Here is a 15,475-nt window from a genome sequence, read left to right as displayed (position 1 = left end):
TGCTCAGGGTCACAGAATGAATGAGTAGCACAGAGTGGGGTTCTGAACCCAGGTAGTCTGGCTCCAGAGTTTCTCTCTTAACTGCTTGGTTGTGCCCTCCTATGTTGTATTTGGAGATGTCTCCCCAGATCCATGATGTGAACTTGGAGAGGCTTTCATAATAGAACTACCAGTACCTTACATTTTTATAAGGACTCAGATTCTGTAAGTCCAGTGACAGATTTTTGTAGGGTGCATGGGAACTGAATTCTGAATGTGAACTGGGTGTTGTTTTTTCCCCAACAGGTCCTAATTTTGACTAGCAGGAAGAAAGCTCCCAACCTACTACTAACTGAAGGATTATGATTCATCAGGTTCTCATTGTGCCAGGTTTTCTGTATAAGACCATGATAAAGTCAGTTATGATTCAGTAACGCAAGAGTACCCTACTCTCCAACCAGTCTTAACCCTGGCCTCTTCGTATCCCATTAGGGGCTTCTTAAGCATTTTTGCTCTACTGCAGGTTGTTGACTTGTCTTTTAAGCAATTTTTTTTGTTGAAATAATTATACAGCAGTAATATTTTTTAAAGTTTGAATGGGAAAAAACCATAGCCACATCATTCTTGCCGAGAGCTTCTAACTGTGATTGTACATTAGAATTGCTTTGGGAGCAACTTAAAAATACTGATGCCTGGGTGGGTTCCAGTTATACCATTATTCTTGTATTACTGTTCTCATTTTTGCCTATTACCTTCTAGTCTTTGTCTACTATATATTTTTTATCTCTTTGCAGTAGCCATATTTTAAAAAAACTGGTCTGCTTGGTAGTTTAAAAAAATCCATCTCTGTCTAAGAAAAACGTCACACACATAAAGTAGAAGTGAGAAGCGGATTGTTTTTCCAATTTAAAGTCTTTTCTAATTAAGGAAGTAAGGCATGTCCATTATAGAAAATTTGGGAAAGAGGCAGATTTTTGTACCTCAAAAATAAATTGGTTTCTAGAGAAGCAATGTGAACCAGAGAGTTAAGAATTCTGGGCAGATGTGAGACAGGCCCTCCTCATGGCCAGGCTGCTTAGACTCTGGAAGGATTGACAAGTGCCTGGGTGACCTTCCCTCTGGATGAAATCCAGTGTCCCTGGGCAGGGGAGCAGGCCTCTCTTTCCAAGTTCAGTCCTTCCACATGGATGAAATGTTTCCTTAAGCCTCGTGGGAACATTCTGGTCAGAAGTATATCACGGGTTAATATGAGTTTTTAGGGGAAGGTGAGAAACCATTCTCCTTGAAGGGTTTTTGCAGCTCTGCTCCTAGCAGAGATGGGAGAGCAGGAGTGGATGTGTTACTCATTGAAATTGTTCATTTTGCTCCTCTCTCCCTCCCTGCTCTATATGCAGTGGTCTGACACCCCCCAAACGCAGCCGAGGGAAGCCAGCCCTGTCTCGAGTGCCCTTCCTGGAAGGTGTGAATGGAGACTCTGACTACAACGGCTCAGGTGAGGAGTGCTGTACAGGTGCATCTTGGGGGACCAGGCCTTCCAGAGAACCAGTTCTGCGGGCTGAAGCCAGACCCTGAGCTCCTCCGAACCTGGGGGCACTCGTCAGGGAAATGGCCCTTCCTCCCAGGTCATTCATACTCCTTTTACTTTTTTTTTAATTCATCTTATTTTGAATAAGTAACACATACCATGGTGACAAAAATCAGAAATGTACAAAAGGGTGCATAATGAAAAGCCAGTTCTCCCCTCCCTAGAATAGCCATTGTTAGCGGTTTCTTTTGTGTCTTTCCAGATGTAATCCATACGTACACAAACCAAAAACTTGTGTGTATATTTAAAAGAGTGAGCAGAGAAGCCTAACATGCACATTCCTCTAAACTATGCCTTTTTTCAGTTAATAATATATCTTGGAGATTCTTTTGTGCTTTTTATTGGCTGCCTAATATCCCATTACATAGGTGTGCTATCATTTACTTAGCTGGCCCTCTGCAGATGGACGTTTAAATTGTTTTTGTTTAATTGTCATAGTCAATGTTGCAGTGGGCAACCTTGTACAAAGATCATTTTGTATCCCTGGGGAGTATATCTATAGATATACTCTATTGCTGTATTGGAGGAAGTATGCATTTGTAATTTTGATAGATATTTCCAGTCTGCCCTCACAGGAGTAATATGATATCCTGTGTCACTGAATTTCACACATAACCCTGTAATTTCATGTGATCCAATGCTTCTACTCCCTACTGGGGTAAAATGGAGACATTCTACTCCAGCAGGTCCAAACAGTAAAACACATGGATCTTATCTCCTCTGACTGAAGGAATAAAGGACAGGGCAGAGCCAAAGGAGAGGACTGGGTGGTGCTTAGGTGGAACAGGTGCAGGGCTGGCTGTTCTCTGAGCACACCTCTGTCCAGCCCTCCTATGGGGGGTGTGCACTCTGGATGCCCTGTCTTTGAAGCTTCCATCTAACACTCAGCCTTCAGGGCTTCTCTTCCCCTCTTTCCTTTTCCCAACTGCTTTATTTTCCCTTAGCATCAGTTTCTTTTTCATATGTGTGTTGATGAATGCATGCCTGCATGTTTCATTACTGTCTGACTGTCAGTGCCCAGAAGGCAGGGCTTATGTCTAGGTTAATTTGTACAGCATCTAGTGCAGAACTGGGAGCGGATTGGCACGTACTTTGTGCTTCTGGTGGTGACATTTTATTCTTATTTTTAAAACCACGTAATTATTAAAATGATGCCAAAGGAAATTTAAAAAGGAAACTGACCTTCCACTGTTCCATCACCTTAACACAATTGCCTTCATTTCTCTATGTTGCCTTCTATTTATTTCAGGCACGTTTTTCACAAAATCCTAATCCAAAACACATGCTCTTTCATATTCTGCTTTTTTCAATGTTATCTTCCAATCAATGCATTATAATTTACTTGTTTCATTGTTAGAATTTGGTTATTTTCAAATTTTAACATTATACATAAGGTAGTGAACCCATATTTTTGTTCAAAAGCCTCTTATTCATTTTAAAAGTTATTTTTCTAAGAACAAATTCCCAGGGAAGGAATTTACTGGAGTAGATTGTTCATACTTTTTTTTAAATGGCTCTTGAGACTTACTGCCAAATTATATTCTGAAAGGATTAGACTGGTCTGCAATTTCCTCAGCAGTATATGATTGCACCAGTTTCCCCACAGCCTGCCTCTTCAGTAATGGATTTTGTCTTTTTGTTGTTATTGCTATTGATTTAATAGACAGAAAACAAGACCTCATTATCAGGAATATACTTTATAAAAAAATTATATATGTAGATGGTAATGTTTCCTTAGGAACATGATTTCTACTCTGTGGAATTGGATCTTTTCCTTAGTTGAGTGTGGTCACCTCCCTGTTGCCAGCTTATAGACTGGGGAGGGGAAGGGACGTTCCTCTGTGTATTCAGAGACATTTGTGAAGTACCCATCCACGTGTGCTAATGCATTAGGTGCAGAACAAAGTAAACCGAAGAGATGTGGTGCCTGCCCCAGGCAGGACACCCTGTGTAAGGTTCTGACAAAACTGGCAAGAAAAGAATCTGCAGACCTGCTTGGCTCTGCTGAGTGCTGTGCAGCCAGGTGTCCTGGATAGCCAGGTATGGCCCTGTCAGAAAAGAACTCATTTAGCAAATAGTTTTACTGGGATATCCATCCCAGGCATCTTTTTCCATGAAGCCTCCATCATGAGGCCCACCAGTCAGGGAGGCCCAGAGAGCAGTTTGTGGCTTTGCCAAGATGCATTATAGTCCTTCTTCCTGGTGTCCTGGTGATGAAGCAGTTATATTTTTCCAAGGAACATCAACCTAAGGTTCTAGTTCAGAGGTCAGCAAACTGTAACCTGTTGCCTGTTTTTGTAGGGCCCACGAGCTAAGAACGTTTTTTACATTTTCAAATGATTGAAAATCAAGCGAAGAATGACATTTTGTAACACGTAAAAATTACACAAAATTCAGATTTCAGTGTCCAGAAATAAAGTTTTATGGGGATACAGCAGTGCTTGTTCATTTACCAATCGTCTATGGCTGCTTTCATGCTACAATAGTAGAGTTGAGTAGTTGCAATGGAGACTGCAAAACCTAGAATACTTACTATTTGGCCTTTTAAAGAACAAGTTTGCCGTCTCCTGATCTAGTCTTAAGAACTAAGGAGAGGGTAGGGAAGTGGAAGGGTGGAGGGGATGTTGCTGACTCATTCCTGGGCTGCCCCAGTCAAATGGAGGCCCCGGGCAGGCCTCCTGGGCACCATTCCATGCCCCCTTGGGCACTGTCTCCTCCCCTCCCCCACCCCCAGGCAGAAGCCTCCTGATGCCCTTTGAAGACCGTGGAGACCTGGAGCCCCTGGAGCTGGTGTGGGCCAAGTGCCGAGGTTATCCCTCCTACCCCGCCTTGGTGAGTCTGCCTGATCCTCCTCCCTCCTATGGGTGGTCTGGCCCCTGCCTTGCCTTGGGGGCTTATCTGATTGGATCAAGCCAGGAGAGTGTGATTGGGAGTCAGGGTACCTTTAGCTGCAGAAGGGAGGGAGGTTTTATCCCAGCCTGGGTGGGTCACACCAGCTAGACTCCCTGCTTAGGGCTCTTAAAATAGGTTAAAGTTTGCAGACAGAAGTTAGGGCTCTTAGTGATTTAATAGCATATATTTATTTGCTAAATAAAAAAAATTATCTATTATTCATAAAAGTAAAATGTGCTCATTGTAGAAAATTGTAAGAGCTGTTAATAATGCTTAGGTGTTTTACTAAATGTCTGTCATGCTAAGTTCTTGAAATGCTGAGGAAGGTATGGTTATTCTCATTTTATAGGGGAAAAAACTGAAGATCTATTTGCTACCATGGTCATCTAGCTATTAAGTGGCAGGGTTGGAATTTGAGCCCAGGGCTCAAAGTGTGTGATGTCAAAGCCTGTGTTCCGAGCCACTGAGTTCAAAATCACCCACAGTGCCATCTATTCAGAGATTACCTCTTGATGTATATGCTCAGCCCTTATTTTTCTGTTTAATGCATAAATGTGCATAAATATGAGACCGTACTCTGTTTAACCTCCCCTTCACTTAACAGTACACCATGAGCATGCATGGCTTATGCCATTAAACATTCTTCATCAGCAACACTTTCATTACTGCATCATCTTCAGTCGTATGCGTGTACCTTATTTTAACCATTCCCTAGTTGGTCATTTAGATCATTTTGAATTTTTCACTATGATAAACAGCCAGCAGTAAGCATCATTGTAGCTTAACATTTGTGCACATCCATGGTTATTTCTTCACAGTGAAGAAGTCTTAGGAATGCCTTCTTGGGGCATCTATGTAAAATTCTGATGCAAATTGCCAAGTTGCCCCTTAGAACATTGGTTCTGGTTTATACTCCCACCAGCAGTAGCTAAAATTTCCATTTTTTCCATAGTGGCAGTAGCTAAAAATTCTAATTTTTACCACCCTGATTGTTATGTCTTAGGGCTCTTTCTATATTAGGGAGGTAATATCCATCTGGCCCTGAAAATACTGATTCTAACCTTTGGGGCATGTCACAATCATCTGGGGGAATTTTTTAAACAATGTAGATCCTGGGGCCCCATCTCAGATCAACTGTATTAGACTCTCTAAAGCCAGACTAAGGCATGAATATTTTTGTTTCTTTTTTTTATGACTATTTTTTTAACACTCCCCAGATGATCTATAGTGGGTGTTGAGAACCGCCCTGCCAGCCTATGCGTGCACACAGAGCTCTGAGCCTCTCCCAGCTCATTTTTGTCTATGGCTCTTTTCATAGACAGCAGCCTCTTTAGGTGAAGAGTGCAGGAACTCTGATCCTTTTTGGACAGGTGAGGAAACTGTAGCTCCAAGAGGTTATATGACTTTCTGGAGTCATATTGGAACCCATGCTACCTGCCTCACCCCCTGCTTAGCAGTGGCAGGTGGGAGATCCACATTGTGATCCAGCGCTGAGGAGGTTGGACCTGGGGCTGCCTTCACAGGCTCCATGCCCAGCTGTCAGTGAGACCCCCAGCTTAGTTGTTGAAGAATTGATTAAGACTGTGCAGGTTTAGTTTTGTTTTTTTTTAATCTCACAATACAAAGAAAGCCAGTCTAAAACTAGTCTCTTTTTTTTTTCTTTTTTTTTTAAATAAATTTATTTATTTATTTTTTGGCTGTGTTGGGTCTTCGTTGCTCTGCACGGGCTTTCTCTAGTTTCGGTGAGCAGGGGCTACTCTTCGTTGGGGTGTGCGAGCTTCTCATTGTCGTGGCTTCTCTTGTTGTGGAGCATGGGCTCTAGCTGCGTGGGCTTCAGTAGTTGTGGCATGTGGGCTCAGTAGTTGTGGCTTACGGGCTCTAGAGCGCAGGCTCAGTAGTTGTGGCGCATGGGCTTAGTTGCTCCACAGCATGTGGAGTCTTCCCGGACCAGGGATCGAACCCGTGTCCCCTGCATTGGCAGGCGGATTCTTAACCACTGCGCCACCAAGGAAGCCCCTCTTGTTTTCCTTTTTAATTATCTTCTTAATCATACATTTTCTTTTGTGATAAAGAAATTCAGCCACCACCTGAAAAAACCTACCACCTGAATACAACCTGTGTTTTCATTTTGGTTTATGCTCTCCCAGTCATTTTCCTCTGCATACTTAAATATGTACTTGCACATATAGTGACTATACGGTTTTTAAATTTCTGAGGCTCTTGTTCTTTAAAAAAATGTTTTTTGTTTTTATGTAAAAATTATGTATCTACATTGCAGAAGCTTTGGAAAAAGGGAAAATCAACACAAATCGCAGCATTATGACATCATCTATAAGCATTTTGTATTGTTGCTTCTATTTATCATTTATATATTATAGCCGTAACAATGGTGTGTGTACGCATTTGTTATGTAATGTGTTAAATGTTATTGCAGACTTTATTTCCATGTTTTACATCTGCATGACATTTGAGTGAATGGACCATTATTTATTATTTGGGGATACATTTGCCTCTGTCTTTTTTAAAAAGGGAGGCGAGCTCCCCTTAAGAGGCAGACTTGCCCATCTTGCTTCTGCCCTTGGGGGGACACTTTTCACAGTCTGCCCCACTTTCCAAGCCAGGCACTATCCCCACTGTTGATAATCGAGGAAGTTCAGGAGGGCTTGTCTGGTGGTTCTCATTAGGACCCTTAGCTTCAGTCCCAGGAGGGACAGACAGGCTGGGAGTTAGAGTTTTTACCAAATCACACAGCTGGGGGCAGGGTAGTGGTGGTTCTTCCTTAGAGTAAACTCTTAACTAGAGGACCTGCTTTTAGCTGCTTATCTTGAGAAGGATGTAGGGAAGCTGGCAAACACCCAGAAGTAAATAGAGCAATTTATTATTATAAGAGACCCCCTGGGACAGGGTATAGGAATTAAGATTGCTCCATCTCTGGAGAAAGCTGCCTCCTCCGTAAGTTTCCAAGTCTCCCTGGCCTTGGTGCACAGAGATTATCAGCCAGCTGCTCTGGAAGCAGGGGCTGTGTAGGAGGCAGTGGGCAGCAGAGGCCCAAGCCTTGTCCAGGCACCTGGTTTTAGTCCCAGCCAGCTACATCCTTCTGTGCTTGGCATTCTCCTCTGTCAGCTAGTACTTGTCAGCAGACTTCTCAGCATCAGCAAGAGGATGAAATAAGATGATGTGTGAATAATTAGGAGCTTTGGTAACTTTGTCAGTGCTCCACAGCGCTGGAGAATTATTATGTTGATGCCACCAGGCATTTTGCTGAGCCCTTGCCCTTGTGGAGCCTGCAGCCTCAAGGACTCATTCTTCCAGTGGCCCTTGTTTCCGACCACATCATTCTCCCCTCTTCAGCAACCCTCCACACTCAGTCTTTTGCCTTCTCTCTGATTTTACCGTGGAGGTGCTAAAATTGTATCTGGTCTATGCACCAGGAAGGATTATAGTCAGACAGGAAGGTGGTGGGTAACCAGGAGATCTGTTTAGGTAGAACCAAAGGGATGGGCCCTCTGGCCGATTCAGGACCTTCTTCACAGCCATGGTGTCTAGGAAGCCCCTGAGATTTTGAAATGAATTGCACAGGTTCTAAAGGTAAATTGGCAGGGGAAAAAAATGGCCTCCATTCCTTTCCCCTAAGGGACATTGGGAGGAAGGCGTTTGTCTATCTGGCCTGGACGTCAGAGATGCTCCACTCACTTCTGAAAACCCCCCACCCTGGCTTCCCAGTACTCCTCTTTCAGCTCTGGGGCCTGACAGTTGATGGAGCAAGCTCCCTTGTCGGAAGGTCTGATTGGAAAGGGCCAAAGGATTAGGACAATACCTGGGGAAACAGGGTCAGAATTTCTGTTTGGGGTACTGAGGGTCATTGGAAGAGGTCAGCCCCTCCATCACTGCATTGTGGGCCGAGCCAATCCCCTGCATAGCTTTGGTGTACGGTGGTTCAGTGGTTAGTCCTACAGCAGGGTGCACTGGTCACCCCGTCCACCCCCCGCTGAATGCTGTCTCCTTTCCTGCTTCCAGATCATCGATCCCAAGATGCCCCGGGAGGGCCTTCTGCACAATGGCGTCCCCATCCCCGTCCCCCCACTGGATGTGCTGAAGCTGGGAGAGCAGAAACAGGCCGAGGCTGGAGAGAAGCTCTTCCTTGTCCTCTTCTTTGACAATAAACGCACCTGGTGAGTGGGTGCTGCTGCTGGGAGGATGCACCAGGATGCAGGCCGAGGGGCCCAACCAGGTGGCTGTTCTAATGCTGACGTGCCGGAGAGGTACACAGAGGGGCTGTGGACTCGGCCACCCTGCCTCCACCCAGGTGAAGGTGAATGGTTACCTGCCAGCAGCCGGTCTGCATTTGCCATGTTAACAGTAACCTGGTGTTACTAATAACACTGATTAATGGTGTTAATAGTAACTGAGGGGTATTGCAGATTAGATTCCTTGTGAAACACTCTGAGATGGAGATTTGTATTCGGAGTCATTGGGAAGAGCTGTGAGGGTGAGGGGGCGCAGCACTGGGCAGAGGAAAAAGTTGAACTGCAGTGCACTTGCTGCAGAGGCCTCAGCTCATCCTGTTTGGAGCTCTGGAGCTGGGTGGCTCATTAGAGATGTCAGGGATTGGGGCTGTGCCTTTGTACCCCCATGTCAACCAGTCATTGAATGCTGGCTGCCCCTGGGGAGGGGGGTGACATTGATGGGGGTTGATTCCTGGAGCGGGACTCACTTGAGAGCCTGTAATCTGCCAACACTCCCAGCGGCTGCAGGGAAGCATGTCTCAGTCCTGGGCGGAGAATTCTGGGCAGTGCAGGATCCACCGCAAGGGGCTTGTCTGCTCATGGCTTACAAACACCAGCAGGAGGATTCTTTCACCTCTGCTTCTGTAGAGTGAGGAGGTAGGACTAGCTAATAGCTATCATTTATTGAGCATTTACTCCATTTCTTTATGCAAATTGCTTTACGTGTATGATTTCATTTGGTCCTCATTTAAATCTTCATTAATCCCCTCCCAATCCATTTTACAGATGAGGAAGCTGAGGCTCAGAAAGCCAAGAATCCATAGCCAGAACTGGGATACAAACCAAGATCTGGCTCCAAAGGCTGGGCTCTTAGCCACATGTTATATTCACTCAGGGACCTTTTAAAAAACACCAGATGCAGGCCCCACCAGAGATCATTTCATCGATTCCTGACATCAGCTCCACTTCCTAGCTGTAGCTCCCTGACTCCGCAAGGCAGGGTGAGGCTCAGAGCCCTCCAGATGACTCAGCTAGTCTCCCTGGGGGCACATGGGCTTCCCTCTGGCAACCGTCTAAGCTGAGTGAGTGTCCTGGGCCCAGCTGCAAAATAAGTCCCTTGGTTGTTTCCTGCCTGTGGCATCCCAGCCTGCCTCCCTCTGCCCTGTCCCCTCCCCCTGGCTTTGCTGGTCCTGGGCAAGTGGGTCCAGAAGAGCCTCCTTTGGGACCCACCATGGTCCAGCCTTCTTACTGTGCTTATATTTTAGGCAGTGGCTTCCGAGGGACAAAGTCCTGCCCCTGGGTGTGGAAGACACTGTGGACAAGCTCAAGATGCTGGAAGGCCGCAAGACCAGCATCCGCAAGTCAGTGCAGGTGGCCTACGACCGTGCGATGATCCACCTGAGCCGAGTGCGGGGACCCCACTCCTTTGTCACCTCCAGCTACCTGTAAGGGCCTGGCCTGCATCTGCCTGCCCTGCCTCCGTCCTGTGGGGCACAGAGAAGCCTCTTCCTGCCCCAGCCAGACGTACGGCTGGCAGCTTGCCCCTTCCATGGCAGGCCAGGGACTGGGCTGTATCCTCCCCAAGGACAAGGCCCCAGTTTGGACTAAACTGCATGGTTCCCCTGGTGGGCCTGCTGTGTGCCAAAAACTCCCACCTGAGCTCCCTCAGGGGCTTGTCCACTGAAGAACCAGTTAGAAATAGAAACAGCTGTGAGGCTTGGGCCCAGCCGAGGAGATAGACCTGGCCCCAGAAAGCAAGAGGTCTTGGGCTTTCTCAAGGGTGTGCCTGGCCCCTCCAACCCATTCCCAACTAACTACACCTCAGGGTGAGCGAGGCTCTGACACTGACCCCAGAGGTGCTGTGGATACACTAGGGTCCCACGGGGAATCTCACGGAGCTCACCCTCTCTCTCTATCACCTGTCCTCATACCTCTTCCCTGCCCCATCTTCTGCACCTCTGCCCAGTCTCTCTTTTTCCCTTGTTCCTTTCCCGACTTCCTCTTGTGCCAAACTGACAGAAACCATCACCAAACTGATCTTTTTCTTTTTATGGCTCATTCCCTTTGAGGCCAGCTGCTAGCCTACCACTTGGGTGACCCCTTCACCAGCACACCTCCCCACCCCCTTACATGTGCTACAGACAAACAGCTGAGGCCAGCCTGTGAGAACTTGCCCGCTTAGATTGAGGCAGGGTCCCTCCAGCCCTCTTCTGTCTTGCAGAGAGGTGGGCTCAGGCTGGACGGGCTCCTGTCAGCAGACCAGGCTGCTTGTGCCAGTGTCCATCTGTCCACGTGGATTCGAGGGTTGTTGGGTGAAGCTGTGCCCTTTGGCTGGGTCTGCCCTTTCACTCCTCCTAGCGTCTCCTCGTGGGCTTTTCCTTTTCTGCACCTGCAGCCTCTAGCCTCTCTCTCTACCACTAGGGATGGCGTGGGGCCTGCAGTCCAGCATCTTCCTGTCCTGCACTCTGCCCTGCCTAGCCTCTGCTGCTCTGAACTCCAGGGAACACAGTCTTTTATTTCAAACCCTCTGTCCCTTTCCCTCTTTTCCTTCAACCCCCTCTCCACCTTTACCTTCTCAAAACCAGAAGGGAAAAAAAACTGTGAAACGGGAATGCTGACTGACAAACCAACACAACTTTCAGAGGCTTCGATGTCTGTTCTCTGGATGTTTCTTTTCACCTCTTAAGCACCAAAGTTGCAGGGCCAGGTTGCAGGCCACTGATTGCCATGTTGATTTTTAACCTGACGTTCTTTTTAATTGTTTTAAATTTTTCATAGGGGAGTTTTGGACAAAACAAAGTCACTGGGGAGATCACTGCCATTTTTACACACTTTTTAAAAATACAACCAACCAACCGCCACGACTTCTTATACGTTTGGGACATGAGCCAGAGTTTAAAAGGGAACCAACAAAACTCTCTATAACATAAAGGATGGGGTTTTGGATTTTGTACAATAATAAAACTACAATACAGCCTATGGCTAGGGAAGGACATAGTGTATATAATTGTAAAATACTGTTCTAAATTATTCAGGCCTATAGTTTCCATTACTGGAGTCCTCCATTGTGTGGCTGAGTATTTTAAATGCACACAGTGTGGTTTATTTAAAGGAGCCAATGCGTCCCCCCTCCCCAGGTAGTCGGTCGGCTGTGGACTATGTGACCTTCGTCTCAACCTGTGTTGTAAGATCTCGGGGCTCTCTCTCTCTCTTTCTGTGTCTGTCTCTTCCCCCCAATACTTTCTCTTTCTTAGTCTCTTTCTCCCTTTTTTTTTTTCAGTCTCTTTGAATCTTTCAGTCTCTCTCTGAGTCTCATTTTTAAAACTGCTCTTTTAGAACGGGAAACGGCTCAGATCCTGCTGTGGCATGGGGCCTATGTGTCTCAGTCGCGTCTGCTGTGAAGCACACGATGCTCTATTTATTGTAGAAAGTGACTTTATTTGCTTTCTAGAATTGTTTATAACAGATGGTATAAGAGAGGTAATAAACAGAGAAAAATCTATGCTTGTAAAGAATACAAAAGTTAATTTTACCTACTGTAATATGACTGTCTTAAACTTATTTTCTCTCTGAGAAATAAATGTTCTAATGGGCAGCAGTTGCTGTGTGTGTTTGATGTCGTCAGTGGGGCCTGCCCTTCTCCTCCTAATCTCTGCAGCCCTCCCCCTCTTCAAGACACCAGGGCCTATTAAGAATGGGGTTGTCTAGCTGTTGCAGACTCCCAGCTGGACAGGGCTCTGTCTCTCTGTCTGTCTGCCTGCCCATCTGTCTCTTGGACCCCTGGGAGGGGTGCAAGAATGATTTCTGACATTTTCCTCCCCAACAGCACTGCCTTTTGGGAGTTGTGGAAGGTCCAGCCTACTTCCCACGCCTTGGCTGCTCTGTAGCCCCATTCCTTTAGGAGCATCTGCTCCTTGTTCAGTGGGAGAAGTGGCCCGTTGGACATCTCGGGCACCTGTTCACCAAGCTTGCAGAATTGGAGTGTCTAGGCTGCTCCCACCTCCTTTGACATTATTGCCGTCCCCATTCTATAGAGAGGGAGGGAGCCGGGACACACAGAGAGTCAGAACATGAGCCTGACTCCTTTTAGAGCTGGAAGCGAGCCTTTAACTTACCTGGTCTTCATTTTGCAGATGTGGAAACAGACCAGCAAGATTAAAAAACTTGGCCAAGGTCAGCCAGCCAAGACATGGTGGCAGAATTGTGGGACGACAATCTGGCCAAGGCTTTTTTTGTGGGCTCCATAGCATTTCAAGGCTATGCTGGCCTGTTCTGTACCTCCCTCCCCTCTCTGTGGCTCTGGCTCCAACATTTCTGGAAAGGGATATCTTGAGCAGAAGCAGGAGTATTCCCTGAGACAAACTGTTTGTTGGGCCTAGGATAGCTTTTCCTTGACCCATTCTCTCTGGTTCTGCCTGGCTCCTGTGCTTGGCTGGGAGTTTTGTATTTCAGTGTGTGGCTGGAGGACACAGGAATCTCCTGATCACCTCCTCCACAGGGCCTTTGAAATTCTTATTGAAGTCACTGAAGTGTAAAGGCTGTCAATCTGGTATAACATTAAACAAGTATCTCTAATGTACTGATAGTCCTTATATTATGTGTTAGAGTGCAAAGCGACACACTCCTAATCCCACGAAGCTAACAACCTGATTTATAAGACACATTGCAGACAACTCTGAAAAAGCTTCCAGAAGAATGAAGCAGTTAATTCAAGTGGGGTTAAAAATACCTATATATGAATTTATATTTTGAATTACAAAAGCATTTAGAGCGAAGTTACAAGCTCGCCCTATAGAACATTTTGCAAATAAAGGAAAAATGACCAGATGAGTAGGATTTTTAGTAGAGAAGGATAAAAAGAAGTCACTGTAAATAGACGAAGCAGCTTAAACAAAGGGCAGCCTCTGGGAGGTATGGTGTGTATTCCAACTCCAGTGACCAACTGCCATCCCCTTTGACTGGAAACAATTTAGGGAGTGAGGCAGTGTGTTGGGATTAACAGCCCTGTCACTCACTTGCTGTGTGACCTCAAGCATGGTACTGGACCTCTCTGAGCCTCTCTCAGACTGATTTAATAGAGGACCCCAAAGCCAGGGTGAGGCATTAGTACATGGTAGGTGGCAGCATCTATTGAAGGATTTGAATAGGGAAGAAACATGATTGCAGCTTGGCAACTAATTAGACATCAGAGTCAAAAAGGAGTGTTATGGCAGGGTCACTGTGTGGCTGGAGGGACCAGCAGTGGGTTTGCGGGTGAGGAGGGAGGAAGAGTTTAGTTCCTGATGAGTTTATGTTGCCTACAGGACATCTGAGAAAACCCCCCAGCAAGCAGATGGAACTGGACCTGGAGTTCCAGAGGAAGGTAGGAGCAGATGACAGAAATGTGGAGCCACTGAAGCCCATCAGTGTAGTTAGGAGAATGGCCAAGGGGAGAGAGGGGCAAGGGCAGTGCTGAGGAAAGCCCCTTATGTTTAGAGGATGGGGCTGGGGGACAGAGGATGGAGACAGCACCTTCAGAGGTATCTGGTCCCCAGGGAGGGCCTGACACAATGTCAAACCCTAAGGATCATCTAGCCACCAACCCACCCCCCCACCAACTCATTTCACACAGAGTGGCAGGTCAGGTGTGCTCAGCATCACAGAGCAGGAAGAGGCAGTGCTGGATCAGAATCCAGAACCCAGCACTTTCTACTCTCTCCATACGCACATTTTCAGAGCCCTAGAAGTGAGTAGACGTTTCCTTAATTAATTTTATCACTGCTGTTATTAAAATTCATGGCCTCAATTCTGAAATATGATACTGGAGCATGTAGAGGCACTCTGACCAGGAAAAGAAAATCTCACTTTCCTAGCAAGTTAAAAAACATCATTAAAAGCATTTGCCAGGGGCTTCCCTGGTGGCGCAGTGGTTGAGAGTCCGCCTGCCGATGCAGGGGACACGGGTTTGTGCCCCGGTCCGGGGGGATCCCACATGCCGCAGAGCAGCTGGGCCCGGGAGCCATGGCCGCTGAGCCTGGGCGTCCGGAGCCTGTGCTCTGCAACGGGAGAGGCCGCAACAGTGAGAGGCCCGCATACCACAAAAAAAAAAAAAAAAAAAAAGCATTTGCCAAAACCCTGGTCAGCTTGACCACTTTCATTAATGTAATAGTTGCTATTAACACTTGAGTGTGAATTTGCTTTTCAGATAGACTCTTCTGACCTGGCCAGGCTGTGAGCTTTGAGAGAAGAGGGGGTGAATGGTAGGACTGCTAGGCTCTGGGACAGGTGCTGAAGGGAGATTGAGTATGGGAGCCTTGTCTGCCCCTGGCTCTGCAGGCTCTCCACGGTATCTGTAGGGCAAGGAGTGTGAACATCTGGTCCTGCCAACTGCAGACAGTTTGGCCTTTACCAGGAAGAAAGGAGGGAGGTCTTTGAAGGAGGAAAATAGTTTCTTCAAAAGATGGGGAAGAAGTTTCTGCCTGACTGTGAGGTGGAGAAGAGGGGCCAGGGAGGTGTGTGTCTGAGCCAGAGCTGGAGGGGAACTCTGACTTGACCTTGACACTTGGGGGTTCCCTTCTGCTTGTCCTTTCCCTTAAAGGGTGGAAAGAAAAAGATAAAGATGTATTTGTATTTACTTATATTTTGCATGCTATATTATATATATTGCAATATAATTACATATATGTTAGTATTCTCTACAATTTTAATATTCTTAAGAGGGCTAGGACCCACAGGCTACATGGAGTAGAAAAAGCTAATTGTCCCCAAACTTCAGAAGGGTTGTTGTGTTGTTATTTCAAAGAACACTGTGTGT

At 46.4% G+C, this 15,475-nt stretch overlaps 1 protein-coding gene across 1 annotated transcript in view; it reads left to right on the top strand.

The window, feature by feature from the left end:
- The window catches only part of BRPF3 (bromodomain and PHD finger containing 3), a 34,437-nt gene extending 22,166 nt beyond the window's left edge, over positions 1-12,271 (top strand). Inside the window, exons 10-13 of the mRNA XM_079934927.1 lie at positions 1,374-1,471; positions 4,299-4,396; positions 8,474-8,628; positions 9,948-12,271. Of these exons, the coding sequence (XP_079791053.1) occupies positions 1,374-1,471; positions 4,299-4,396; positions 8,474-8,628; positions 9,948-10,131 (535 nt within the window). The 3' untranslated portion in view covers positions 10,132-12,271. The remainder of the gene's footprint in view (positions 1-1,373; positions 1,472-4,298; positions 4,397-8,473; positions 8,629-9,947) is intronic.
- The last annotated feature ends 3,204 nt before the right edge of the window (positions 12,272-15,475 follow it).

Source organism: Stenella coeruleoalba (genome assembly GCF_951394435.1).
Source record: "Stenella coeruleoalba genome assembly, chromosome: 10".
In the NCBI taxonomy this organism is placed as follows: domain Eukaryota; kingdom Metazoa; phylum Chordata; class Mammalia; order Artiodactyla; family Delphinidae; genus Stenella; species Stenella coeruleoalba.
This window is presented reverse-complemented; position numbering and strand designations above follow the sequence as displayed.